This window comes from Podarcis cretensis (assembly GCF_951804945.1).
Source record: "Podarcis cretensis genome assembly, chromosome: 1".
Classification (NCBI taxonomy): domain Eukaryota; kingdom Metazoa; phylum Chordata; class Lepidosauria; order Squamata; family Lacertidae; genus Podarcis; species Podarcis cretensis.
This window is the reverse complement of record NC_137170.1, coordinates 111742137-111770111: the sequence shown is the minus strand read 5'-3', so window position 1 is coordinate 111770111 and position 27975 is coordinate 111742137. Positions and strand designations below refer to the sequence as shown.

The 27975-nt window shown below is 40.4% G+C and overlaps 1 protein-coding gene across 1 annotated transcript in view; it reads left to right on the top strand.

The window, feature by feature from the left end:
* Positions 1 to 26228, top strand: part of LOC307215753 (sodium channel protein type 2 subunit alpha-like) — a 73149-nt gene extending 46921 nt beyond the window's left edge. Inside the window, exons 19-28 of the mRNA XM_079975418.1 lie at positions 9272 to 9392; positions 10195 to 10349; positions 10646 to 10819; positions 14023 to 14145; positions 17329 to 17610; positions 17856 to 17909; positions 18300 to 18437; positions 19735 to 19839; positions 21228 to 21498; positions 23251 to 26228. Coding sequence (XP_079831544.1) covers positions 9272 to 9392; positions 10195 to 10349; positions 10646 to 10819; positions 14023 to 14145; positions 17329 to 17610; positions 17856 to 17909; positions 18300 to 18437; positions 19735 to 19839; positions 21228 to 21498; positions 23251 to 24446 — 2619 coding nt within the window. The 3' untranslated portion in view covers positions 24447 to 26228. The remainder of the gene's footprint in view (positions 1 to 9271; positions 9393 to 10194; positions 10350 to 10645; positions 10820 to 14022; positions 14146 to 17328; positions 17611 to 17855; positions 17910 to 18299; positions 18438 to 19734; positions 19840 to 21227; positions 21499 to 23250) is intronic.
* The last annotated feature ends 1747 nt before the right edge of the window (positions 26229 to 27975 follow it).

Here is a 27975-nt window from a genome sequence, read left to right as displayed (position 1 = left end):
TGTAGACAAAATATTACCCTGGTCCTGGATCTCTCCCTGTAATTCCTGAAGCTTTCCCAGGAGATAAAATGTCCTATTCAGCTCAGTCAGTGTTTTTCCACTTACAGCCATTTCTTGCAGTATTCCAGAACTCCCCTCTAGGGGGATTTTGTTTACTTAGTATCTTTCCAGTTCCAATCCAAAAGTCCAATGTAACTTATTTTTCTTTATTCCCAGCAATTTGTATCCAAATTACAGAAAATCTAACCGGCAGAATCACCAGAAACAACGTTTCCTTTTATTTCCCAGCTTTGACAGCTAGTTTGATAGCTGTCAAAGTCCGTATCTTTTCAGCAGGCTCTCTCACAGATCACTCCCGGGTCCCGGGGGTTGCACTTTAACTTTCCAAACCGACTCTTGTCCTCCAGCAAAATTAATTGTAGTGTCCAATCATGAAATTAATAGTTTTTCTCCACAGGGGACAAAGATGTTTCTCTCAACTTTAGCTCTCTAGTCCTTGCTTTAGGTTGTCTGCAAGGCGGGGGGGGCGGACTTCCTTTTTACACGTCCCCCGGTCGTACCGAATTTAAAGACAAAAATCCCTTTTTAAATCCAATTTCCGTATTACTCATGGGTTGTTGCTTTTAGTCCGAATGTTCAAGGGAAAAAGTCAGCGCTCTCCGTCCATGGCTTGCGGCTTCACTCAACAGGGGAAGCAGAGGGCTCTCAGCACCGCGCCGCTCCCCCTTCCCCGTTCCGTAGCCTTTAAAAAGGCTCCTTCGCGGGTCGGGAGGGCGCTAATGGTGCCCACTGAGTCACCACGTCCACAGGCATCTGCGCCTGTGGTTTTTAGGGGTCCCCGCGTCGCCGGCGCGGCAGGACCCGAACCCTGTTGAGCCGATTCCCTCCGGAGCTCGGAGGGAATCCGCCATTAGGCGATGGCGCTAACCCGGAAGTCCTCGACAGACCATTTTTTAACAAGTGACACTTAATATATTTCTGGATTAAAATAGGAATCCTGACAAAGGGGAGATCACATTGCAGAAGAAGGAGCTTTGCCAGATCAAAATGTTCCAGAACAGGGGCATCGTGGTTCTTGTTTTAACAAAGTAATAGAAATCTAGGATGTCTCCCACTCCCCCCAAAAAACAAGTTGCCTGTCACATTAGAATGAAGAACTTCACTTAAATAGTTGTGCTCCTGTGCGTGCTTATTTGTAGTAAATTCCAATTTAACTCAGAGAGACTTGCTTCTGAACGCTCATGTGTATATTGAGCTTTAAGCTCACAAAGGGCTGGCTCCAGTCAACTTTGGGGAGGAGCTCTCAAACTCAGTCTCCTAACACCAGCACTTTTCCTTGCCATAGCTGGCTCGCCTAGGGAGGAAGAGTGAATTTAAGTGGAGGGAAAGAAGGCCCAGTGTCCACAGTTGGCTCAGTGGTCCTGTTCTCCTGGCTGATCCCTACAATGCCAGCTGCTGATTGTGGATCCAGACTCATGCTTCAGAAGGAAGGAGGGAGGGGTACATAATCCCAGGATCCTCTCCTGATCTCTTAACCATAGTTTAACAACTGTAGGCGATACATCACCAGCACATGAAACAAAACAAAGTAGCTGTGACTGCTAATCCTTCTTCATAGTGATCCCTGTTACTCTAATTATGCACACATAGACCATGTGGGGAATCTGTGGCCTTCCACTTGTTGTTAGACTACAACTCCCACCATTCTTGACCATTGGCCATGCTGGGTGGTGATGATGAGAGTTAGATCCTGACAATATATAGAAGGCTGCAGATTCACTGGCCCTGATGTAGAAGGTTCTTAAGGATATAAACTGAATTCTGCAACCAGCCAGTTATCTGTATATAACTTTTCTTGCAAGTTTGATAATGATATCTTTAGCTCTCTTTCTCTCTTCCCCCCCCCTTCCTGAAAATGTACTAAAGCCATGTCTGAATGCTAGCCTCCAAAGAGCAAAAGACTGGAGGTAATATGTCATGAACTTCATTGCCTGCCATTCTTACTTCTCACAGGGGTAAAACCAAGCAGGAGCAATCAAGAATGCAGCTCTGGTCCTTTTTAACCAGGTAGATTCAACGTACCGCCACTCTTGCACAGGTTACCTAAGCAAGTTATACATACATAATCACACTTTTCTGGTGAATATTGACTGGCCTGCATGCTACCGAGCTATGTTTCCTTCCCTGCCCATTGCAAGATGGTCTAGACATGCACAGCTGCTCTCTGCTGAGTCCTGTGACTCACACATCACAGCATGGTCAGGCAAGATTGGCAACCCCAACATACATTTTGATTCTGCTAATGACTTTTCTAGATGTATTTGATTATCAAGTCCTTTCAATAGCTACTGCATGACCTATAGGTTTTGTAAGATGGATCATGAACTGACAAGAATGTTGAACTCTCCAAAGGCCAAGGGGGAAAAAGGGAGCATGCATAGTTTTTAAAAACAATAAAAACAACCCTTTTTGATTCAGCCCTTATAAATGTGGCACATATTTAATACTGTCTTCTTCAGAAGGGGATGGCGACGGATTAAATGAATATTTAATTGCTTCCTGGGTTTCTCTGTTCTATCCATCTATATATATATATACATACACATCTTTCTTGAACTGTTCTTTCAAGCTGTTGTCATGCAAGGTTCTCTAGACCTAATACAATTCCTCTAGAATTTGTTTGAGGATTTTCATATATATATTATGATTCGGTACAGCCTATAGGCAAAAAAGTAGTCATGGGCAGAGCAATTGTATGGGGAAGAGAGAATCTATGGTTGGAAGAACAGTCAAAGCACTCTCAATCTAGCACCAAGCAAGGCAGTAGGTGGAGAGGTTGGACAGGAAATAAATATGCCAACTCCCAGGCTGACATATTTCCCTCCCATGTCAGAGGTGGGATTGGGATCTGCCCTGATCCACCCATTTTCCCTCCCTATCTGTGCTGGAGCATTAATAGCAGAAGGGGGATGGTTGTGGAGGTTTCCATGGACACCACAAGGAAGGTTCCAGGGCAAACCTGCTTCCTCTCTGCCATTGGAGAGGGACGTCTTCTGTATCCTATGGTTGCTGGGATACCTCCTGGGGATTACAGGATTGTACCCTCATTGTTGTTTCTTTTTAAAAAAATATATAAAAAATATCTTTATCAAACAATGCATTTAAAACAAAGAAACAAACAGAAAGGGGTACATGTTTTCTGATCAATTATTTGATTTTGATATTGGATATTAATAGTGGTAAAACAGAATAAATGCCAAATTCAAACCAATAATTCATATTCGTTCTTCAGAAAATGCTCTATAGTTAATCTTATGCTTTTAAAATTCCCAGAACATTTGCTTTAATTTTTTTTAAAGCAAACATTTTTTGATATTTTAGCCAAAAAAAAGTGATACTTCTGCAGTCTGAGTGATGCTTGCTGTTCCAATTCAGAAGGTTTCAGTGGCAGCTGCCAGGCAAGCAGCAAGTGAAGAGATGGTCCTTGCCTTTAACAATAAGTTGCTGGAAGCTGTGATAATAATGAAATCACAAGATGTTATAATATTGCAGCGTTTGTACTAGCTACTGAGCTTTCACACTTATTCACAAACGAGTTAGAACTCTAAAAACAACTTGGTTTGTTCAGGTTTTAATCTTCTCTGATCCTCAAAAGTAGGTAATAGCCAATTTAAAAAAATAATTAAAGTCAAAATAAAGTTACTAATTCTAATATTGACATATTGCTGTTCACTAACAGACAGGTCAAATAAAAGCAAAAAAAGTATTTGATGAGACTCCTGGGCTAGGCGGCGGTACAACAACCTTTCTGTGTTGTTTGCTGTCCGAAACAGACTACATCTGCTACAGGGATCTGCATCCCCATATCAACTTTCTCCATTACCTGGCCATATCTTTTACTGTGGGAGTGAATTCCCTCCTGCCCAGCAGGAGAAATTCCCTCCAGCCCAGAGGTAGAGAAACGCATTACATAATGGTCCAGTTCATGTAATGCGTTCTCCTAGACCAGGGATGTCCAACTTCCAAGAGACTGCAATCTACTCCCACTATAATAACACTGGCAGTGATCTACCCTTTGGATTAACCAAAGTTGTTGAGCTTTCTTGGGGGAGACCCATTTTTTTGCAAATTGATTTACTCTCCGTTTTTGGTTATATCTTTTGGCAATGCAATAACTGGCCACCCTGATCAGTGCACTATTGGTAAACTTAAGAAAGACATTAAGAAATCATTTTAAGCAAATTGTTGAAGACTGCTTTATTGGAGTATAAAACACAAATATTGTCAGGCTGCAGTTCAAGAAGAGGCTTTGGTTGAAGGGGTGAGAAACTTTTTTTTTTTTTGTCTTACTCTATGCAACTAAAACCTTTTAAAAAAAATCAGAAATGTGACTGAATTGTAAAAGAAAATGAGAATTATTTATCTGAGAGTTTGTCAAGTCTCAGGGCAATTTAGAATGTTCAAACCATATCTCAAGCTGACTTATCCCTGATAATTTATAATGGCTGAATCCCTTTGTTTATTTTACTGTCACCTGAATCATGAAATGGTTTGTAAAGCTTTTAACATTTGTATAATGGCCTGCTCCTGCTCCCATTGAAACAGTGTCCAGCGAAAAGTAAATGAGAGCAAGACCGGGCTTTAAGTGAATGCTTTAACAATGGAAATGAGCCCCATTAACATGCTGTTGGGCAAAGCTTGTGTTGATTATTCTTTTGTGGGCAAAAAAATCAAGAGCTGTGCTCAAATCCAAAAGAGGCTGCTAAAGTGGTTGTCCTATTGCTACCTACTCCTATTTAGATGATAACTGCTGCGTACTGTCCAATGTTTTATGATTCCAGTTGTTTTTTCCCCCATATCATCATTTTTTAAAAAAAAGAAGAAGGTGGGTTTCTGCTTTTCTTGGTGCAGTTTCACTAGTATTGCACAGGCTTCTGCTCTAGTCAAGCATGTTGTTTTGCTGATTCAGGCCTTGGGAATGCTGCATCATCAACAAATGCTTTCTAATGTGTTCTTTGCGGGTAATATGATGTTCGCTCCCTAGTAGTGTACAGCGGTGACCTTTGAGAGGTCTCTAATGGAAAATGGCCTGGTAACATCTTGTCAAACGATTCGTTTTTTTAAAAAAATGCAAAAGTAATTGTGTAAGTCAGGGATGGGGAAGCTGTGCCATAACAAATGCTGCCGGACCAAAACTCCCAACGCACCTGACGATCGGACATGCTGGCTGGAGCTTCTGGCAGTTGGGAGTCCAACAACTTCTAGAAAGCCACAGGATTCCCATCCCGGGTATAAGTTATATGAGGGTGTTTTTCCTAGTTTGCTTGTTTGAATAAGAATGCTCATTAGAGGAGAGATACCTGTTGTTCTTTTAAATTTAAATTACAGTATCAGGATTTTAAATTCATTTAAATGTAGCATGAATTGTATAATTTGCTAGAATTATTAGAGTTGTTTAAACTTTGGTCTGATTGTGTTGTTTAAGGATGCACTGTAGCCAGGAAAAAACAAATGCTCACCTTGACCTGGTTCATAGATAACAAGGAATCATTATTCCCCACTTTATGGATGAGTCATGGCATGCCTCAGGCTTGTGAACGTCCCATTTGACAATTCTCACCTTATCAGGAATTTTCAATGTTGAACTAACCACAGTTCCCTGTGACATCCAAGTTCAGGGAACCGTAGTTTGTTCCATCTGTGTTTTCAGAACAACACTGAAACTGAAATCAAGGTTTGTTCTCACCACAGTTTTAATGTATGCCATGGGGAGCTGTGGTTTGTTTAAAACTAGAAGTGAAGGCATCCGATCTTTCGGTGCAAAGGAGCAGGAGAAAGGAGTGGGGAGTGCATGAGCCCAAGATTCACCATAGCTCATTCATGAAGCAGTAAACCATGGTATCCTGTTACATCTAAACCAGGCTATTCAGTTTGGGTGGTTGCAGATTTTGTATTAAGTTATTGATTTCAATTTAAATTGTGTAATATCAGATGAATAATACATAGATTGGTTTAATATAGCTGTTCAAGTTGGGAGGCATTTTGCTTTCAATATACCCAACTAAATGAAACGCATATCCTCCTCGCTGTGTGCTGAAGAAATCTTCACTGTGTTCAGTTGCAAATTTTTCTTTGAGCTAGCCTTCAAAATTGCACTGGCAGGAAGGAATGAGCCTTTAAAAATGTGCATCAGTTAAGAAATGTGACTTAATACAAAAGGAGCTCTTAAAACTTCCTTTCTTGCTTAAAGTAGGATCAGTATGCTTACAGTCAAGGTATGTTTTGTTTTATCTGTTAGGAAATAATATCTGCTGTTCCTGCTATGTTTGGCTATTAAGTCCTATCCAACTGGGGAAGGAGAGGTAGGAAGCACATGCAGCTGGGGGATGATCATATTGAATTTTAAAAGGGAATAAAGTAAAGTACATTCACATATTTTACAAACGACATGTTGTAAAGATGGTGTTGCTGTAATGCCAACTGAGAAATCAGTTTATGGGATATACAAATATATATCGTTAAGCATGTATGCCATTGCAAATTTAAAACAATGGCGTTTGAGTTTGATTGCACACATAAGCACGATTCTGCAATGGACAGTTGTGAAAACCCAAATGCCAGTTTCTTCATCCCCCAGTTAAAGTAAGTAGCTGGAAACGTGCTAATACGGAAGTAACCAAACAATGAAGTTTACTTTCTGACAAACATATTGTTACTCACATTAGTTCAGACTTTATACTGAATGAGTTGGCCATATGCAATTCTCCTCACCCCTCCCCATTTGTGTAATGTCTGAATAGGACTGCAGCCTAAACATTCAAACCCAGCGACTGAGTGGGTTATTTTACTTGTATAAAGGCATGGTTGATTTTACTACTTAATCTATCATCTTGGTTCTCATATTTATTCTCATATTTTAAACTTAATTTGTTTCAGCAAGCTAACTATTGGAGAATTCTTCCTGGTTTTTTAATTTGCCTAACAGCAAAATGCATCCAGATTAATTCAAAAATGTCATGCTCAAATCCTCAAGTGATGTAATTCTGTAAAAGCTCAGTTTTAGTCAGCTTCTTCACAGCACAAAATCAGTAAAATTACACATTCTTCACCACCACTTAAGGAATTGCACCATCAGGGCCAAGTTAGACACAATGCCATTCATGTAATTAGCAATTACAAAGAGGGCATGAATAATTACTTTATGTAGCCACATAGGTTTCCAGCTCAAAGAATTCCTTTTTGTATTTTAATATGATACAGAAATATATATGCATAATCCTCCCTTTGACATGTCAGTGCTATTGCCAAACAACTTGCTTTAACAAACTTAGATCAACCTTCGTTTAATTTGCTAAGAATATAGGTCAGGATTTCTAGCATTAGTGCAAACTGTGTAACATTGAACAGTTTGATATTATTATTCGTAATTGTTTTTGCTTTTTACATAATATTTCATAATGTTTTAAAGGGTATCAGTATAACAATTATTTAAAGTTGAAGAGTGAATTTCTAATGAAACTATTTCAGAACATGCTAATGTTAACATTGAAAAAGCTATTCCAAATATAACACATGAGGATGCATAAATATAGGACAAATTCACAAGTTCTCCATCAGATGCAGATCTAGTGAAAGATGTTCCTTTGCCAGGATAGCATAACCATACAGTTGCCAATTTTGAACTGAATGCCTCTGAGCATGCACAGAGAGTCCCCTCTCCCAAAAGGGGGAAACAACAGAATGGGAATTTATAAACAACTGCCTGAAACAACTTCCCTGTTGGATACAATATAAATAAGCAAGCAAGGGACCAACTGATCAAACCCCTACTGGCAGATCCGCTGGGAAAATCTGAAGCCTCCTATATTAAATATATTTTGGATGACAGGTCTAATGATATTACACTGGCCATGGCAAAGTTTCTTTCAGAAGTAAAAAGAAACAAAGATAATCAAGCTCGAGATAAAACAAAATGACTGCTTCAGTTTCTCTCTCTTTCGTGGTTGGCTGTCTTAACTGTATTTTGTTCTGAAATTGTTCTATGGGTCTTTGGACCGCGATAAAGATTCATTATAATATAAATAATGTGCTAAACTCGCTGCCACTGCGCTGCAAAACTTGCCAAGTGCCCGTCTACTTACAAAGTTTATATGGGCAAAGTCTCTTGAGCATGTGCAGTATAATTTTATATCTGAAGTTGTAAAATGCAATTTGGTATTTTATACATTTTGGTTCAGCCTGGCTGCCTAGAACAGTGGTGCCTCCATTGGGTGCTTCATTCAATAAGAGACAGCATGTCACAAAAACCCAGGCAGACACTCAATAGTGGGCAAAAGCTTTCCTCATGCTTGACGGCTGGTTAGCTGCCTCACCTGTTTAGTGGTGGCCAGGAACCTTGTGTTCATCCTTAAACGGCGCTGTTTCTGGGCATATGGCAATGTGGCAGTGTAGGGCACCCGGATCTACATTAAAATGCAAATTCCCCACGCACATAGATGCATATAATATCCATATGTTGTGGTAACTCACACCAGCACAGACATAACTCAGCTAGATTTTTGTGTGGATTGAATTCTGACAAGCAGCCATGAAAATCCAATTCAGGCTGGGTTTCCAAAATTATTATGGCAGAGTAGCAGCCTATTTTAATAATAGCTGGAGAATAATAATAATAATAATAATAATAATAATATATGGAGTCCTACAGTAAATAGCAGGGTTATTTTAACATTAATTTACTAGTTTACTCTTCTTCTGAAGTTAGTAAAGAAACTTTGGACAACTGGCTATTTTCTATCATTTCTCTCTTTAGTGGTCCAGTTTTTCTTGAGTGAGTGAGTGAGGAATTAACAACAAACACACCTAAATTTAATATAATACAATAAAGGAGTTTGCAAATAGTTATCCAGCCCCACTTATTTCGGAATTCCTATACACAGTTGCTTTTCTACAACATAAGGAAATACTCAGGCTTATTGTGAGAAAGGGGAAACACAGTTTGAATAGCATGCTTTTATTTGCGTTAAAAACAAAACAAGCAAACTTAGGCTGCAATCCTATACCCAAGTTACCGAGAAAGGAGTAAACCCATTGAACTCAGTGGGGCTTCCTTCCGAGTTGACATAGATACGAATTTGTGGTTCCATCTGCTATGCACTGCCAATATAAATTTGGAAGAGCGTTGTCATACTTCACTATCTCCTTTTGAGTGCGGCATAAAGTTGCAGGGGGCAAAAAAAACTTCTTTTTTTCTGTGGGATTTTATTTTCAGAAGTTAAATGCAACCAGCTCTTCAGAAGGCAGCACAGTTGATATTGCCCCGCCTGGAGAGGGTGAACAGGCAGAGATTGAACCTGAAGAGGCTCTTGAACCTGAAGCCTGTTTTACAGAAGGTAACAGGGAAACAAAATAAACAAGCTGTGTTTGACAAATTAACTGTGGACTGCAGTTTTGCTGTGGCACAGCTTGCCACCATTGCCAAGATTCTTTCTCTGCTTCCAGCAGCTGGCGGGATACAAGGTGGGATTTTGAATTTAGCCCACCTGTGAGATTGACCGATCATGGGTTGGCTCAGGAGGCTGCTGACATAGTGGGGGCAGAGATGGCCATAGACTCTGCGGGGTCTTCATTCAGGTCCGCTTCCCAGGCATAAATTTAGGGCCACCTCCTTGCCTTTCACTGCAGTTGGATTTCAGATCTCCTTCCCCGCCCCTCCCTTTATTCAGAGTATTTTCATCATACAGTCTTTGGTTGGTTCCTTGCTATAGAAGTTTTTGGTCGGCATATTTAGGGCCAGGAAGGAATTTTGCCTCCAGACAAATTTGCTGGTCTTGGGGTGGGGGTGGGGGGGTTGCTTGCCTCATAGCAACTGTCACAACTTGGGTGGATAAGGCATTGGTCTAAAATCCCTAGTCTTGAACGGTGGGGTGGGGTTGTACAAATTTACCAGGATTTCAAAGGGTCTTAGACAAGTCAATTGAACAATTGAAAAATGGCAACCCTAGGATGTCCCTTTTAACATTAAGCCATAACAGCAACTATCCTCCTTCCTCACAAGGAAGGATAAAATGGGTGAACTCCATATATACAGTCCTCGACTCTGTGGAGGAAAGACTGGTTTCTTTAAAATTCTGAAATAAAGATAACCATAAACATTTATTCCAAAATTTAACAATTTAATATCCTTGTAAACAGGCTGCATCAAGAAGTTCCCATGTTGTCAAGTGAGTATAGAAGATGGCCGAGGAAAAATCTGGTGGAATTTTAGGAAAACCTGCTACAGCATAGTTGAACACAACTGGTTTGAGACGTTCATTGTTTTTATGATTCTCCTCAGCAGTGGTGCTCTGGTGAGCAAAAATAAAAAATAAACACCTGCTATTTTCTCAGATTTTTCAATAGAATGTATGGTGGCTAGTACAGTTACTTTCAGGTTTGGAAATGTTTGATAAATAATCATGATTCACAGATATTGTAGGATAGGTGCTTTTAAAAAACCAAGAATTCCTGCTCTCTTGCTAATTGTTTGGTAATATGTTAGCAGTAGAACACGAAGCAGAAATGAAATTTTAGACCTGTATTTTAAAAAATAAGGTTTATCTCTGTGAACGATAAAGCAATGATTCCACCCTCCTCCCTGCCCCAGGCCTTTGAAGACATATATATTGAACAGCGCAAGACTATCAAGACCATGCTGGAGTATGCTGACAAGGTCTTCACATACATCTTCATTCTGGAAATGCTTCTGAAGTGGGTGGCCTATGGCTTTCAAATGTATTTCACCAATGCCTGGTGCTGGCTGGATTTCCTCATTGTTGATGTAAGTATTTGAAACCCATTGTTTGCTTTGTTCCTGTGCAGCCTCCTCATTATTTAGATCCCAAGCCTAAAAACATTACCATAACATTAAGAATAGTAATACCGCAAAGTTGACCTGAGAGTTGGGTCCTTTGCATCTGTCTTCATGAATCTGTGTTCCTGTCATGATTATTCAGTATAACATGAGAAGTGGCCTATATCTATCCATGTTAGCAAACCAAATACAGGTGAACCATCAGTGTTGCCCTTGCCTGATTTTTCCAGTTCAAGTGCCACATATTCACCGATTCATTTAAATTTTAATTGTATCACCATAAAAGCAATAACAAACCAACATTTTAAAAAGTTGGAAAACTGCTCTGGGCATGTGAAGTGGGAAGATTTTTACCTCACAGAATGTTCAAGAAATAAATTGTGCTGACATGAAGAAAAATCACCCACCATGGAATGCAAATGTCTTGTAACACAGTAACAGTCATAAAAAAATATTATTTGTACAAAAGTTAAAAAGGACCATGCCTGCAGGCTCAAGATCTAATATATGAAAATATGTATGTGGTAAAGAACAGTAAAAGGTAAAAGTAAAGGGACCCCTGACCATTAGGTCCAGTCGTGACCGACTCGGGGGTTGCAGTGCTCATCTCGCTTTAGTGGCCGAGGGAGCCGGCATACAGCTTCCAGGTCATGTGGCCAGCATGACTAAGCAGCTTCTGGCAGTGCACGGAAACATCATTTACCTTCCCGCCAGAGCGGTACCTATTTATCTACTTGCACTTTGACGTGCTTTCAAACTGCTAGGTTGGCAGGAGCAGGGACCGAGCAATGTTACCTGCACAGGTGGGCAGTCTGGAGTGCGTGCTAGGCTTAACAACTGATCAAGACTATGGAGAGACCAAGGAACAGATGCTCAGTAGCCCACCCTCTTTCTGAGCACTGCCGAAAGGACCAACCACTGCTCCTGAATAGCCGCTTCAGTGAGATATGCTCAGTTGCATCTGCATATCACTCATCCTGCCACTTAACAGAAAAGTGTGTCAAAGTAAGTCATAGTGACCAAGAGGATGCAGTCTTATTAACAGCTTTTTAGGACAATGTTATTCTAAAGTCTTAAATATTACCTTAGGCGGCTTTATTTTATTTGAGGCGGGCCAGAATAGATGTTTATACAGTGGTACCTCGGTTTAATTACAGTCCTGTTTACGAACGATTCGGTTTACAAACTCCACAAAACCGGAAGTAGTGTCCCGGTTTGCAAACTTTACCTCGGTCTAAGAACGGAATCTGAACGGTGGAAGGGCACCGGCGGCAGGAGGCCTCATTAGGGAAAATGCGCCTCAATTTAAGAACGGTTTCGGTTTAAGAACGGACTTCCGGAACAGATTAAGTTTGTAAACCAAGGTACCACTGTATACATACAGAGCAGCTGGTAAGAATGGCTGACTGAACAAATAATTGAACTTCTCCCAGTTAAGCTCGAACTGTCAAACTATACATTGATAATAACTGATTGTCATGGTGAGATGTCAGCCTGAAACTTGTGTTATTATCCCAGTTTTTGCTTATCTGATAGAATAATTTGATACCTGCAATGAAATCATAAGGATTGAGAAGTGGGGAGTTAACTTTCATCCTGATTTATCCTGAGCAGAGTGGAAACTAATGCTCACTTCCTTTCCCCCCTGTGTGCAAAGGGAAAGAATAGTAGGTTAGCTCCCATGTTATCTTGCTGTACTTTTAACTTCCTGACACTTGTTATGTCAGGGTGCCTAATGAAAGTAGGCTAAAATAACACATATTAATCTCACCTTTCAGTGCCTTATATCTCCCGAACCACATTCCTTCCTTCTTTTCTTATTCTGATTTATCTCATTGCTTGAGAGAGGGGCGGAAGCAAGCAAGAAAGTGTAAAACAAAAGAATAAGTAATTTACAATATCCAAGAACACATCCACAGTTTGAAGGGGTGTATGATTAAATCGGCAGATTCCTCTCAGCATGATTTAGAAAGGTTTGGAGTAATTCTTTCCCTCGTACTTTGCTTTCTCTCCATTGAAAATGCCACCATGTTCTTGTCTGATCTTAAGACGTTTCTCAGTAGGGTTAGGCCTTGTTACTACTCATGTGGGCATATGTGTCTTGCTTTTACAACACCACTTTCCCCAGTCAACTCCTTTTGCAGCAGGAGCTCAAGGACTTAGTTTCACAGATGAAGTGGGATGGGTAAAGCGGATCATGGCAGGCCCCCCCCCCCCCCAAATTAGCACACACGGGGGCCTCCATCCAACTCAGGCTCTGTCCCTCTCAGACTCCTCTGGCAACTTTTTCAGGAGGAAAAGAATTCCCCAAATGGAAACTATACAACAGGGTTTCACTTCCTTTTGCAAGCTACAGTGGTACCTTGGGTTACATACGCTTCAGGTTACATACGCTTCAGGTTACAGACTCTGCTAACCCAGAAATAGTACCTCGGGTTAAGAACTTTGCGTCAGGATGAGAACAGAAATCGTGCTCCAGCGGCATGGCGGCGGCAGGAGGCCCCCTTGGCTAAAGTGGTGCTTCAGGTTAAGAACAGTTTCAGGTTAAGAACGGACCTCTGGAACGAATTAAGTACTTAACCCGAGGTACCACTGTATTTGCACGCTCCTCCTCACTCATGAGATACACTGGAACTGACAAGGAGCAGCAGCAACTAGCGACCCTGAAGGCAGCAGCCAGGAGACCTAGGCCTGGCCCTGACCTTCGTGTTATGGCTGGGTTCACCACCACACCGTATGTCTGTTTTGCAGTAGGGGAAGCGGAAGACTGTAGTTAGTGGCAGAGCACATGTTTGGCATGCAGAAGGTCCCAGATTCAATTCCTAGCATCTCCGGGTAGGGCTCCTGTCTGCTGCCAGTCATGTGGATAGTACTGAGCCTCAGTTTGAAGACAAGTTCTGGGCCTCAGGTCAAGTGAATCCTGGTTTTGTGGTTTTAGAAGACACCTGAAGGCAGCCCAGTTTAGGGAAGCTTTTAATATTTGATGAATTATTGTATTTTAATATTTTGCTGGAAGCCGCCCAGAGTGGCTGGGGAAACCCAGTCAGATGGGCGGGGTAATAATAATAATAATAATAATAATAATAATAATAATAATTACCTTGTTCTCTATGTCTGTATTAAAAGGAAACACACTAACGTGTTTTACCTTTTTTTTTCCCCACCTGCAGGTTTCATTGGTTAGTTTAGTAGCCAATGCTCTGGGCTATTCTGAACTGGGTGCCATTAAATCACTTCGAACACTAAGAGCTTTGAGGCCTTTAAGAGCCCTGTCACGATTTGAAGGAATGAGGGTGAGATAGCCATGAAATGACCCTGAAATAACATGTGCATGAAACATGACTATCCACGCAGAATAAAGAATGACAAATCCATGCTGAAATGTTGCACTATATATATATTTTTTCTTTACTGCATGCCACAGTCACCAGCGTTTCTAAAAGCTTATCAGTTCTACAGTCTTTGAGGAGTTTTCCTTCTCAGCCAAGCATTTACATCTCGGTCCCTTGCATGTATGTTGCTTAAAAGTTATTTCAGGATTGCATTGGTTGTGTTAGGACACTCCAGAATGATCAGATTTGTGTGTGAGTGTACAGGGCTATGTGTACTTGGCAACTCCCGGATTAAAATATTGAGGTCAGGCAGTCCAAAGTTTGCAGCAAGGAAAGCTGGATTTTGGAACATCATTGGGTTACACAGACTGAGAAATTGTGCATTTATATTTCTCTGTTACATAGTTTGTTTGGCATTTTTTTCCATGTTGCATAGTCTTATGAGTCATGGGAGGGCCAAAGGATTGAACTGAAGCAGCTGCACTCCTGCCCCCCCCCCAAAAAAAAGCTTGTTTAGCCACATGCCTGGCTTCTGAGCTTTCAACAAACATTGCCCACATACTTTCAAGGATATTTTTGCAGGCAGAAGAGTTATAAATGCTCCACCAGGCATAATATCCTGCACTCCCACATACATACAGCCCTGTATGCATTCCCGACAAGGCTACACAGCATTAAATAAAAGTTGCATGGTTTCAATCTGAGCATCATTTGAAAATGGTAGAGAACACGTTGAAGATGGCTTAACTGCTGTCACTTCAGCAGTAGAATGCAGGTGAGTGTGTTCATGGTTTAATAGTTCAACCTAGTGAACTTGTGGTCAGGAATCTATACTCAAATCAAAAACCTTTTAACAACACAATATTCCAGTGTATAAAGGTCACCATACTAAGGACCTAAACCTGAAGGGAGCGCAAATCACATAAATGATAAGGGCACAAATTTAGTTTTCAGGGTCTCAAAATTCCAGATTGTTCTGTCATGAAATTGAACAACAGGAATGAATTCTGCTTATTGGGATTTGACACACAGATAATTACCGTAGATAGTGCACTGGACTCCAGCCTTCAGAATCTCACAAAATTTCCACACAAATTTGTAGACCAAACGGGGAGAAGAAAATCTTTTAAGAGCTGCATAATCCCTAGAACCCAATCTTTCTTTCCAAGGACAAAATTGGACAGAATTGCCACCACTGAAGGTGACATATAATACCTGTTCCACATTTGTTAGATTGTTTAGTGTGTCAGTGCCTGCACTTAGGAACTCCCTATAATAATACCCTTTTTGGGTATCTCCTAAAAACATTCTTGTTTAGACAAGCAAACCAGATACTTAGAAAGTTGAGGCAATTTTAATCTGATTTTAGTATTTTAACTTTTGTATGGTTTTAAAGTATGGTTGTGAATTTTTCTTGATTTTACTGCTTTCTCTTTTTTGTCAACCGCTTTGAGGTTTGTTTGCTTTTACGATCAAGTAGTGTATAAATTTTATGAAATAAATAATAAAAGTTTACCCTGGTAGACTAAAAGGGCATACTAAACAAGGCAATGAAAGAGAGCTCGAGTGTGAAGCTAAGGAGCATGAACTCCTCATTAGCAGTATATTAGAAAGTATTTGCATCACCTGGGGGAAAGTGTGTGTGATGTCTTTTACTTTAAAGTCATAAGGATGGCTATCTATAAGGCAAGAATGTGGGAGCTCCAGTCCTCTATGGCTGAGAGGAGTTGGAGTCCAATGACCTCTAAAGAGCTACAGGTTCCCCAGCCATCTTTTAGGATGTTTATATGATGCTTCTGGTTTGGTCCAGCAACTCATTTGACCTCTCTGATGGTCACATTGATATCTGCCTTCCAGTAAATAATTTAGGTTTTATGATTTGGGGTTGGGGGTGGGATAGGGAGAAGGTTTGTTCAGTGCCTGTAGGTTTCAAGATGATGGAAGGGTGCAGAAGGGTTGCAAAGTCCTCAGCAAGTGAAGAGGCCAAACAAAATTGTGGATCTGCAAGGTGGACATGTCCCCAAGACAATCCATGCATGTATAGCATGTATCAAGGCTTCACCTATCTTGCAATAAACCCTTACATTTCCTCCATTTTTTATGCAAAACATCTTGATATCTAGTTTAATGCAAAACATGTTCATGCTCACGGAAGGGCTTTTGATTCAGCATCCACTAATGGAAAAGGAAGAGAAGGTGGTTTTTGCAAATTCCCTCTGCACTTTCCAACTGGGGGGGGGGTCCCTAAACTCTGGAGCTAATTTGGAGGGGGGAACTGGGGACTGCAGTGGTGAGGGGGAATATGCAAAAAAAAAATAAAAAAATGCCCCCTCTTCTCTTCTGTTAGCAGACACCTCTGCTGAATCAAAATACCTCCTGTGAACACAAGGGCATGAATTGGATTCCGCACTTAATATTAACATCCAATGAAATGTGCATTTGCCAACAAAAGCTCAGGCTGCTTCAGAAGTCGTATCTTCATTTTAGAGCAAAGTCAAATCAGTGCACATAGTTTTCCTAAAGAGAAGTGTAGCTATTTCATAAATCAGTCTTGAATTTATTTGGCTATATTTAACAGGAATATGATTTTCTCCTTCCACAAAGCTCTGCAAATTTAAAAGGCTTATTAAAGAATTAGGGTTGAAGACTGAATGCTTAGTGGAGAAAGTCTTGTTGCTTTACAAGACATCTTAAAACCCAGGCAGTTGCTTCATGGCATTTTTTTTGCTTCAGCATCTCAGCCATTCCCTGTTTGAAGGCCTAGTTTGTTGCGCAGTTAGCGGTCTTTGATTTATATTCTTGGTATTTAACTTTTTTCTCTCTCTTTTTTCCTGCCTAGTGCACACAAATGTTACGATTCCATCTTGCCACTATCAGGTTTTATTTTACTTTTTGCACTTACTTGCTTTCCCTGTAGCGTTTAGTTCCTGCTTCTTTGTCTTGTTTCTTTTGCACTGTACCATTAACAACGGGATTTTCTATTAACATGCATCAACCCCCTCCCACATATATGTGTATATGTATTTAAAACAGCCCAAGTGTTGAAATTGTAAAGACGCGAATAGAAATTTGGAAGCTATATTCTTCAGCTGTAAAGGATAAATCGGAATTTTCTTTTTCTTTTCTGTCCAATTTTCATGATAGGTGGTTGTCAATGCTCTGGTTGGCGCGATCCCTTCCATCATGAATGTGCTCTTGGTTTGCCTCATATTCTGGCTGATCTTCAGCATCATGGGCGTAAACCTGTTTGCTGGCAAGTTCTACCACTGTGTTAACACCACGACAGGTGAAATGTTTAATATTAGCGAGGTTGACAATAAAACTCAGTGTGAGGAGCTCATCAACGACAATCAGCCTGCCCGGTGGAAAAATGTGAAAGTAAATTTTGACAATGTTGGAGCTGGTTACCTCGCTCTGCTTCAAGTTGTAAGTAGTTTAGTTTTCCTATTCTATACTCCCTGCATAAAATACCAGTGCATAGGATCAGGCTCAGAGGTTCTGCCATCCCTGGGTGGGCTCAAACCAATAACCTGGTTAACAGCCAGACGCGCTGACCCATTGCTCCACAGGCGGTGTTGATACAACTCCTCTGCCAAATTTTGACATCAACATTCCCTGCATACATGTCTGTATGTTTACAACTGTGCTTAATGTTTGCATTTTATCTGCAGGCTACTTTTAAAGGATGGATGGATATTATGTATGCAGCTGTTGATTCAAGAGATGTAAGTATCAGTATACATTCCATCATACATGTAAGCACTAATTCTGTTGGTAACTCGTGCGAGTCTGCTTGACAATCCCTGCAGTCAAAATATTGTTGGTTTTACTGTGACGTACAGATGACCAGCCCATAGGTCTGCTGACCTAAGGAACTAAAAAAACCACTCAAATTTTAGGCTCATTGTTTATAACACAATAGTTGTATACAGATAGATACACATGCTAGGCTGTTTCTTCTTCTTCTTCTTCTTCTTCTTCTTCTTCTTCTTCTTCTTCTTCTTCTTCTTCTTCTTCTTCTTTTCATTGAATTGGTGTGCTTTGAAGAAAATGGGTGGTTGTTTTCTGCTTCGTGTGTCTATGTTGAGATCCTGCAATTTCTTGTTGGATTGTAGGTAGAAGATCAGCCGTATTATGAGGATAACCTCTACATGTATCTTTATTTTGTTATCTTCATCATCTTTGGATCATTTTTTACTTTAAACCTTTTCATTGGTGTCATCATAGATAACTTCAATCAACAAAAAAAGAAGATAAGTATTTAAGGGGTTTTTTCTATTCTCTGGAAATAAAGCTACAGTGGTATCTCGGTTTTTGAACGTAATACCATGGAAGACCATTCGAGTTCCAAAATGTTCAAAAACTGAGGACTCAATAGCCAACAGCTAGGCCTCCGGATCTTGCACTCAGCAGAAGCCGCATGGCATGTTCGACTTCCAAGGTGTGTTCGAAAACTGAAGCATTTACTTCTGGGTTTTCAGCGTTTGAAAACCAAAACGTTCAACTTCCGAGATGTTCGAAAACCAAGGTACCACCGTGCTATAAATATTTGGTGTGGTTTTTTTAATCACCAAACCTAAGTCCTGCCTGGTATGAAGTAATCATCTTAGAACATTAAAAGAATAGACAGTTTTTCATTTATTTAAAATGCTCGCTTTAGTAGCTGACATTTATTTCTTCTCCACCACTATGAACTTGAAATAAAAAAATTAAATTAAAAAGTATGATATCACTTCAAGACCCTGAGAGTGTTAACTTGTAATGTGTAACTTGGGGGGTTGGGGTTGGGGGAAATATATATTCCACTTTTCTGTCTTTATAAAGGCCCCTAGACAGCAATCAAGTCTAAATGAAATATTGAAAACGCTAAAAACATTACAGCACAGCAGCAAAGCCAGAAAAGAGGCAAAATGAATGCACAATTAATCATCTTGCAAGTCCTACCCACCCCTTGATTATACTAAGAAAAAGCATAATTTACAGTGTGACGAAAAGACAGCAACAATGGAACCAAATAGGCTTCTTGCACAAATCTGGTCCAGGACCCATACTGACTACCTGCCCATGATACCTCAGATAACAAGGTGTTAGGGAGAATGACCCCCTGCTTTTCATTTAAGTGGATGCATACTTGTGGGTCACGTTGACGTTCATGATTTCCATTTAGGACCATAAAGTAAGGTTACCAGATTTTTTTCAATGAATCTGGGGACACTTTTCAACTTCCTACTAAATAGATGGATTTTGTCAGGGGAGTGATTTGTAAATCTGGGGACTGTCCCCGGGAAATGGGGATGTCTGGTAACCTTACCTTAAAGGCCGAAACCAGCACCTTGAACTGGGCCCATGAAATAGCTTGGTAGGCTATCAATATGGTGTAATATGAGAGTAATATGCATTGGCCCACGAAGGCTCTCATTGGCCTCTAGTATAAGCTGGAACTTACGTGGTGTTTTAACCAGTGTTTTAAAATGTGCTCAGTTAATCAGAGCATAGGTTAATCTGCGGACGTGTTTTGTAACATGATTTGTTTTCATTTCATTTCTTTACTTTGGAGGCCAGGACATCTTTATGACGGAAGAACAGAAGAAATATTATAATGCCATGAAGAAATTAGGGTCTAAAAAGCCACAAAAACCTATACCTAGACCAGGGGTAAGGATTGCTTTCTACTTCATATATTTGAAGATTCAGCATTGTCTATCGAAAGTCTATATAAGCCATTTAATATACTACTTAAAAAATAATAATCTAAGCACTACACAAAAATAACATGAAAAAATAAAACTATAAACTTCTTTACCCTGGGCTTCGATATCTGAGAAGTTTGTTTACAGCTTATTTTTGTGACTGGTTTGTTTTAGACTGTTAGACTCATAGACTCACAGAATTATAGAGTTAGAAGGGACGTCCAAGGATCATCTAGTCCAACCCTTTGCAATGCAGGACTATGCAGCTGTCCCATAGGGGGATCAAACTTGCAACCTTGGTGTTATCAGCCCCATGCTGTCACCAACTGAGCTACATGGCAATGGTATTAATATTGTAAATTAGACCTTACGATGAAAGACTGGAAGAAATAATAGTAATAACAGCAATAGGCACAGATAAAAAGAGGGATTCAGAAATAACCAGGTCCCATCTTATGGGTCAGGGAAAGTCTGAGCCAAAAAAATATGTCTTCACAAACTCTCTGAAGTAACCAATAGGTGATGCTTCTTGTACGGCAGATGAAAGAACTTCCACAATGTAGAGGCAGTGGCAACAATTTGCTACCTGCTCTCTGCTTTCATTCTCAATTATACCCTAATCATGTTTTCCCCACCTCTTACATTTTCAAGTAATATAGGATGAAATTATTGTTGTTTATGCTGGCCAGTTTAAATATACGAAACTTTAGGTAGCAGTGGCCTTAATATCTTGGTTCACCACATGCCTGACTCTTAGGGCAGCTCAGATGAAATTGAGGTTGCTGATTGCTTTTCTGGTTGCCCCTCACTAATGTTCAAAGAAGCAAGAGCTCTAGCAATTACTTTTCAAAAAGCTAAGGTGCTAGGAAGCAAATTTAATAGCCTGATCCTTCAAAAGAAGAGGGCAAGATATAGATAGATTAGATGATAGATAGATAGATAGATAGATAGATAGATAGATAGATAGATAGATAGATAGATAGATGATAGATAGATAGATGATAGATAGATAGATGATAGATAGATAGATAGATAGATGATAGATAGATAGATAGATGATAGATAGATAGATAGATAGATAGATGATAGATAGATAGATAGATAGATAGATAGATAGATAGATAGATGATTGATAGATAGATGATAGATAGATAGATAGATAGATAGATAGATGATAGATGATAGATAGATAGATAGATAGATAGATAGATAGATAATAGATAGATAGATAGATAGATAGATGATAGACAGACAGACAGACAGACAGATAGATAGATGATATAGATATGTTTGTAAAGAGAGTTATTTTCACATTATTCCCATTTTCTGTTTTTCTGTTTTTATTTTTAACAGAACAAATTCCAAGGCATGGTTTTTGATTTTGTAACAAAACAAGCCTTTGACATCAGCATCATGATTCTTATCTGCCTTAACATGGTCACCATGATGGTGGAAACAGATGACCAAAGTAAAGAAATGGAAACCATTTTATCTAGGATTAATCTAGTGTTCATTGTGCTTTTCACTGGCGAATGTGTACTCAAACTGATTTCACTCCGTCATTATTACTTCACCATCGGATGGAACATCTTTGATTTCGTAGTTGTCATTCTCTCCATTGTAGGTAAGAACCATTTCTTTCCATGAAGGCGTAGCCTGACAAGCCTTTTCACATATTGTGGTTGTTTCCCCCCCCCCCCTTCTCAACCTGGAGAAGTGCTTATAGCACACCCACATAATTGTGTATTATGAATGGACACCTGTCTGTTGCACGATGTAAAAACAGTGGGAAGGCATGGTTGGCTGTGACTTCCTGTTGTGCTTACAAACAGAAAATAAATAAATCTATACATATATGCTGGCTACATATGACCGTATGATGAACGTTTCCTCCTACACATGTATAATATTTCATGAAGGTATCTGTGAAGGTAAGTAAGATATTTGTAGACAAAAGTTATCATGTATGTAGATCCTACAGAAAAACACAAATTTGCTTCATCATATGTCCTAACCACAAGGGACATGGGTGGCACTGTGGTTAAACCACAGAGCTTAGGACTTGCCGATCAGAAGGTCGGCAGTTCAAATCCCCGCGACGGGGTGAGCTCCCGTTGCTCGGTCCCTGCTCCTGCCAACCTAGCAGTTCGAAAGCACATCAAAGTGCAAGTAGATAAATAGGTACCGCTCTGGCGGGAAGGTAAACAGCGTTTCCGTGCGCTGCTCTGGTTTGCCAGAAGCAGCTTAGTCATGCTGGCCACATGACCCGGAAGCTGTACGTCGGCTCCCTCAGCTAATGAAGCGAGCTGAGCGCCGCAACCCCAGAGTCAGTCATGACTGGACCTAATAGTCAGGGGTCCCTTTACCTTTACCTTTATGTCCTAACCACGTCTGACTAGCACTCTAAAGTCAGCCAAACCATTTTGGAATGTTTTTTAAAATCATTTTTTAATGAATTTCTGTTATATTTCTTACTCGTTTTGTGATGCTATCAAATTAACAGTTGTAAAATGTGCTTAAGATAACTGAACATTAACAAATGACAAAATAGAATATTTGTTTTTCTTCATTGTTAATCTTCATGTATATTAAATTACATCCACATAGTTGTCCCACAATTTTCACATTGTAATTAAAACAACACACGTTTTCAAGATGTTTTACAAGATAACCTACTTCCCTGTGGTTATGCTTTGTGTACCTCTGTCTTATGTATCTGCATTAAGAAAAACATTAATATTTACAGTATGAGCACAACTGGGACATATTAAATTACATTCACATGCTGACATCCATCTCTTTCCCTGTGACTAATATGGTCATATTCAAGGCATCCTAGAAAAGAACTCCCTTTGCTTTAGATTTCTTTCACCCATGGAGCTGGTTCACCCAGCACACTAAACCATAGTTGGTTTTAAATCATGTTTAATTGTGAAAATGTCTCCCACTCTTTACATAACTTTCCCCTCCATGGGTGCCACACACAGCAGAAACAAACCATAGTATAGCTTGTCATGTCATGCAAACCCCCAAAGTGGTTTAATTTTTTAAATAAAAAAAATCATGAGTGGTAAGTTAAAAATGTCAAGAACAAATCTTGGCTTATTTCTGTCTTACCACAATCATGGTCTGCATGTCACAACAAGCCATACTGTAGTTCGTTTGTGTTGTGCAGAGCACCCACATAGGGGTGTGTCTGAAGATGTGTAGAGAGTGAGAAGGATATAAACTATAGTTTAAAACAAACTATGGTTTAGCACAACCTGCAAACCAGCTCATAGCATGAATCTTGAGTATAATGTCCAATTCATGTTCTTACACAATATGAAATATCTGGTTATAAAACTGGTGTTGCCTTAAATATTTTTCTTTGCAGGTATGTTCCTAGCAGAAATCATTGAAAAATACTTTGTGTCGCCCACCTTGTTCCGAGTGATCCGACTTGCCAGGATAGGTCGCATCCTGCGTCTCATCAAGGGTGCTAAAGGGATCCGCACTCTACTTTTTGCCTTGATGATGTCTCTCCCTGCCTTGTTCAACATCGGTCTTCTCCTTTTCCTGGTCATGTTCATCTACGCTATATTTGGAATGTCCAACTTTGCCTACGTGAAGAGAGAAGTGGGCATTGATGACATGTTCAACTTTGAAACTTTTGGCAACAGCATGCTCTGTCTGTTTCAAATCACCACCTCTGCTGGCTGGGATGGCTTGCTAGCTCCCATTCTCAACAGCGGGCCGCCAGACTGTGACCCTGAGATAGACCACCCAGGAAGTTCGGTCAAAGGAGACTGCGGCAATCCCTCTGTTGGGATCTTCTTCTTTGTTAGTTACATTATCATATCATTTTTAGTTGTAGTGAACATGTATATTGCTGTGATTTTGGAGAACTTCAGCGTTGCTACAGAAGAAAGTGCTGAGCCTTTGAGCGAGGACGACTTTGAGATGTTCTATGAGGTTTGGGAAAAGTTTGATCCAGATGCAACCCAGTTTATAGAGTACTGCAAACTCTTTGACTTTGCAGCTTCTCTGGAGCCGCCTCTTCTCATTGCAAAACCAAACCACGTTCAGCTTATTGCGATGGATCTACCCATGGTAAGCGGTGACCGAATTCACTGCCTTGACATCTTGTTTGCCTTTACAAAGCGTGTTTTGGGAGAAAGCGAAGAAATGGATTTGCTCAGAGTGCAAATGGAAGACCGGTTCATGGCAGCCAACCCTTCGAAAGTGTCCTATGAGCCAATTACAACCACCCTGAAACGAAAGCAAGAGGAAGTGTCTGCTACCATCATCCAGCGGGCTTTCAGGAGTTTCCTCTTAAAACAAAAAGTGAAAAAAGTGACCTCTATGTATAATAAAGACAAGTGCAAAGATGGCATTGCCCTTCCCATCAAAGACACGATTCCTGATAAATTTAACAGGAACTTGACTCCTCCGGAGAAAACAGAGGAAAGCTCCTCCACCACCTCCCCACCTTCCTACGATAGCGTTACCAAGCCAGGCAAACAGAAATATGAAAAGGGCAAAACGGACAGAGACTATAAAAGTAAAGATGCCAGGGCTAGCAAAAAGTGAAGAAAACTTTTTACGTTCCTGTTTGTGTGCAAATTTGTTTACAGCCTTTGAAAGGGTACGTATCCTGTCAGCGAGACTCCCTTGGGAGATTTATGCCAAACCTGTCAGTTTATACTTTATAAATATATTACATAGATATATCTATATATGTATATAAACAGATAAAATCTCTCTAAAGGTCAGTGCCTATAACAAGACAGTGACCCCTCGTCACCAAACTGACTCTGTAAAACAGGGTAGGAGCCAGCTGTCCTCACTCACAGCCGGCAGGGTGGAAGAGAGACAGACAGGAACAGAGACAATATGGCTGTTCCAAGAGGTGCACAACGCTATAGCCTATGTGTTTAATATACTGCAAGACACTTGGTCGGTAAGTGTTTTCACTGTGTCTATTTCAACTGCCACATTTGCCATATTTTTACACACACACACACAGTGTAGGTGGGTTTATCATTAAAAACAAAAAAATTCACAGGGTGTTTACTATTATATGTGACTATTTTTGTAAAACGGGTTTTCTGTTGCGGCGGGAGGGAAGGGGTGGGGTTACCAGGACCACGTGTTCTACTCTCTGATTCTCTGTCACATGCAGACAGAGAAGCAAACTGCATGAAGGCATGCTGCGCTTAACAGATCCTGCATGGAACCGACGTGACGTCATCAGGCAGAGTTTTAAACCACTTCCGTATTTCAAGGTTGGCTCCGATGGTTTTTTAAAAAGCGATTTTACACCTTCTGTTGACTGATCAGGCAAATCCACTTGTGCCTGCAGTTGATAAAAAAAAAATCCCAAATGGATTATTTTTATGCTGATCACTCGATCCAAGCATACACACACACATACACACTATCTCAGTCCTAGGTATTTCTCTAAACCCAGTCCTTTGCCCAAGGTGAGATCGTCTCTGCATGGAACAATCACTTCCGTCACAGGTTAATTCCCAGTACCGAGCATCTGTGCAGCAGGAATAGGGAACAGACAAAAGTGTTCCATGCCAGAGGTGCCTGTTGACTGGTCAAATGGTTTCAGGAGTAAAGTAGTGCAAAAATAGGCCCGAAATGGGTAAAAAAGGATAGGGTCTTAAAAGTATTACTTTGTCTTAAAAGTACTGTATAGTCCTCTGCTCTCAGTATAGTTCATGCCTAAATCTTAGAAACAAAGACAAAAAACAAACACCAGTTTAACTCTGTGATGTAAATACTCATTTTATAGTTGTACATATTTGAGCATACAAGCAAGTGGTTTGGCCACAGTGTATTTCTGCAAACATGTGCCACAGCAGGTCTAGCTTGCAAGCTCTCGGCAGATGATATCTTATATTCTATACCATTACAGATAACTGGGAGGGCACTGGTGCATGTGAATATTGCCTTTGCTACGACTGCACCTTGCTCCTTCCATGATCCACTTTCATTTTCTAGAGGAAGTAGTGAAGTGAATGAAATCGCCTCATTTCTTCCTATCACTGAGCAATAGTTGCAGTTATCAATGAGCTTTCCCCCCATTTTTTCCTCTCAGCCTTCTAAAGTTTCAACAGGCTACAATACAGTGTAGACCAAGACAGTATTGAGAATACTGTAAGCTGTTTATCCTGTTGACAATGCAGTTAGCATATATAAATAATGTATAAAAAAATGGCAGCATAATGTACATAAGATTCAGTTCAGATTCATGTAATTTTCTTTTCCACAGTCATTTTGTTTACTTTACATTCATTGTATCTTTCAGTTGAGACCTCTACAATACGAAAATAAAAATAAAATAAAATTATGGAGACTTTGTTGCTTGCTCTGCTTTGTAACTCATTCCAATTAAGCATTTTGTTGCTGTTTTGGCTACATAATCATCAGCGCTCGAGGAATGATGGGCAGAGCCCACTTCATTCTGCTTTGTGCTGAGTCAGATGATTGTTGGAGATAAAAGTGATTGAACCTGGTCCTCTTTGTATGCAAAGCATGTACCTCTGAACTAGAGGCCTTCCCCTGTTATACCAGCTAGGTAGATGTGCCCTAATACAGAATCCCTGCTTTGTGCAGATATAAAATGGTAAATATAAAGAACCCATGGATGGTTAACTCCAGTCAAAGGCAACTATGGGGTTGCTGCACTCATCTCACTTTCAGGCCGAGGGAGCCGGCATTTGTCCACAGACAGCTTTCCAGGTCATGTGGCCAGCATAACTAAACCACTTCTGGAGCAACGGAACACTGTGATGAAAACCAGAGTGCACGAAAACGCCGTTTACCTTCCCACCAGAGTAGTACCTATTTATCTACTTGCGCTGGTGTGCTTTCAAACTGCTAGGTTGGCAGGAGCAGGGACCAAGGAACGGGAGCTCACCTCGTCGTGGGGATTCAAACCACCAACCTTCTGATCGGCAAGCCCAAGGGGTTCAAAGGGCAAGGCACCACTGCAAGGCTCCTGCTTTCGGTCTTAGCACCCTGCACTGTTAAGTAGCATCAGCTGCTTGCTGGAGCAGGCAATAAGCCAGTACATTTTTATTTTTTTAGTAGAGCTTCAACCAGTGCTCCTAGTTATCTCCTTTTACTCTGGATCCAATTGAAAATCATTATTTTTGACGTTTGCCAGTTAACGTCACTTTTGAGTGGGGGATGGAGCGAGCACATTCTGACGTGTCAGATCTATTCCTGCAAAAATCGCCTCGCAACCAAAATCTATATTGCCGCTCAGATGCGGTGTTAGTGCTCTTGATCACATGAAATTAAATAGTTCCTTCTTCCAGATAAGGAAAAATACCCTGGAATCTCAATCCTGGGCAGAATAAAAAGGTAATATTATACTGCAGTAACCTAAGCAGAGCAAACTGAAGGCTATTAGCATCTCTCCAGAGAGAAAGCAATCACATGCATCTTGGATTCAGGACTTGGGGTTGATGCATATTCGAGAAGACATATCATGAACAATTTATAGCAGGCAGGCGGGCATGCCACACACTCAACACTTAAGTAATTTCTTAGTCTAAAAAATGTCATTTTAAGTTTTTTATGCACCCGCGCAGGGGTTAGGAACTAAAAAAAAGGAGTCAGCCAAAGTTGCTATTTCTAATTTGAACAACATTTGATTCAAAGAAGCCCTACGAGGCTGGTGGAAGGTATCTTTCCTGTCCCTTCTCCCCTTAAAAAACACTTTAGAAATCTATCTTGAAGGGTAGGATGGGCTGTGGTGAAAGGGGAAGGGGAATTTGCCAAAAACGGTAGAGGAACTAAGGATTGAGTGATCCTGCTTCCATTCTCTCCATCTTCTGCAGCTTGATCAGGAGACAATTGAAGGAGGGGAATTCTGATAGGGTTGGTCTCTCAGCAGAGCCAACTTAATGGCCCAGCTTCTCAGCTCCATTTTGCTTTAGATGCATAGAGGACATATCTCACTCTCCTCCTACCTACTTTGGTCCTTAAAGAAACTGAGCAAATATTCTACAACTGGGCTTGCAAATTTTGTTGTCATTCATGTAAGCTGAATATTTATATTCTGATTCTATTAACCTTTACATTTTATAGCTTTTGCACA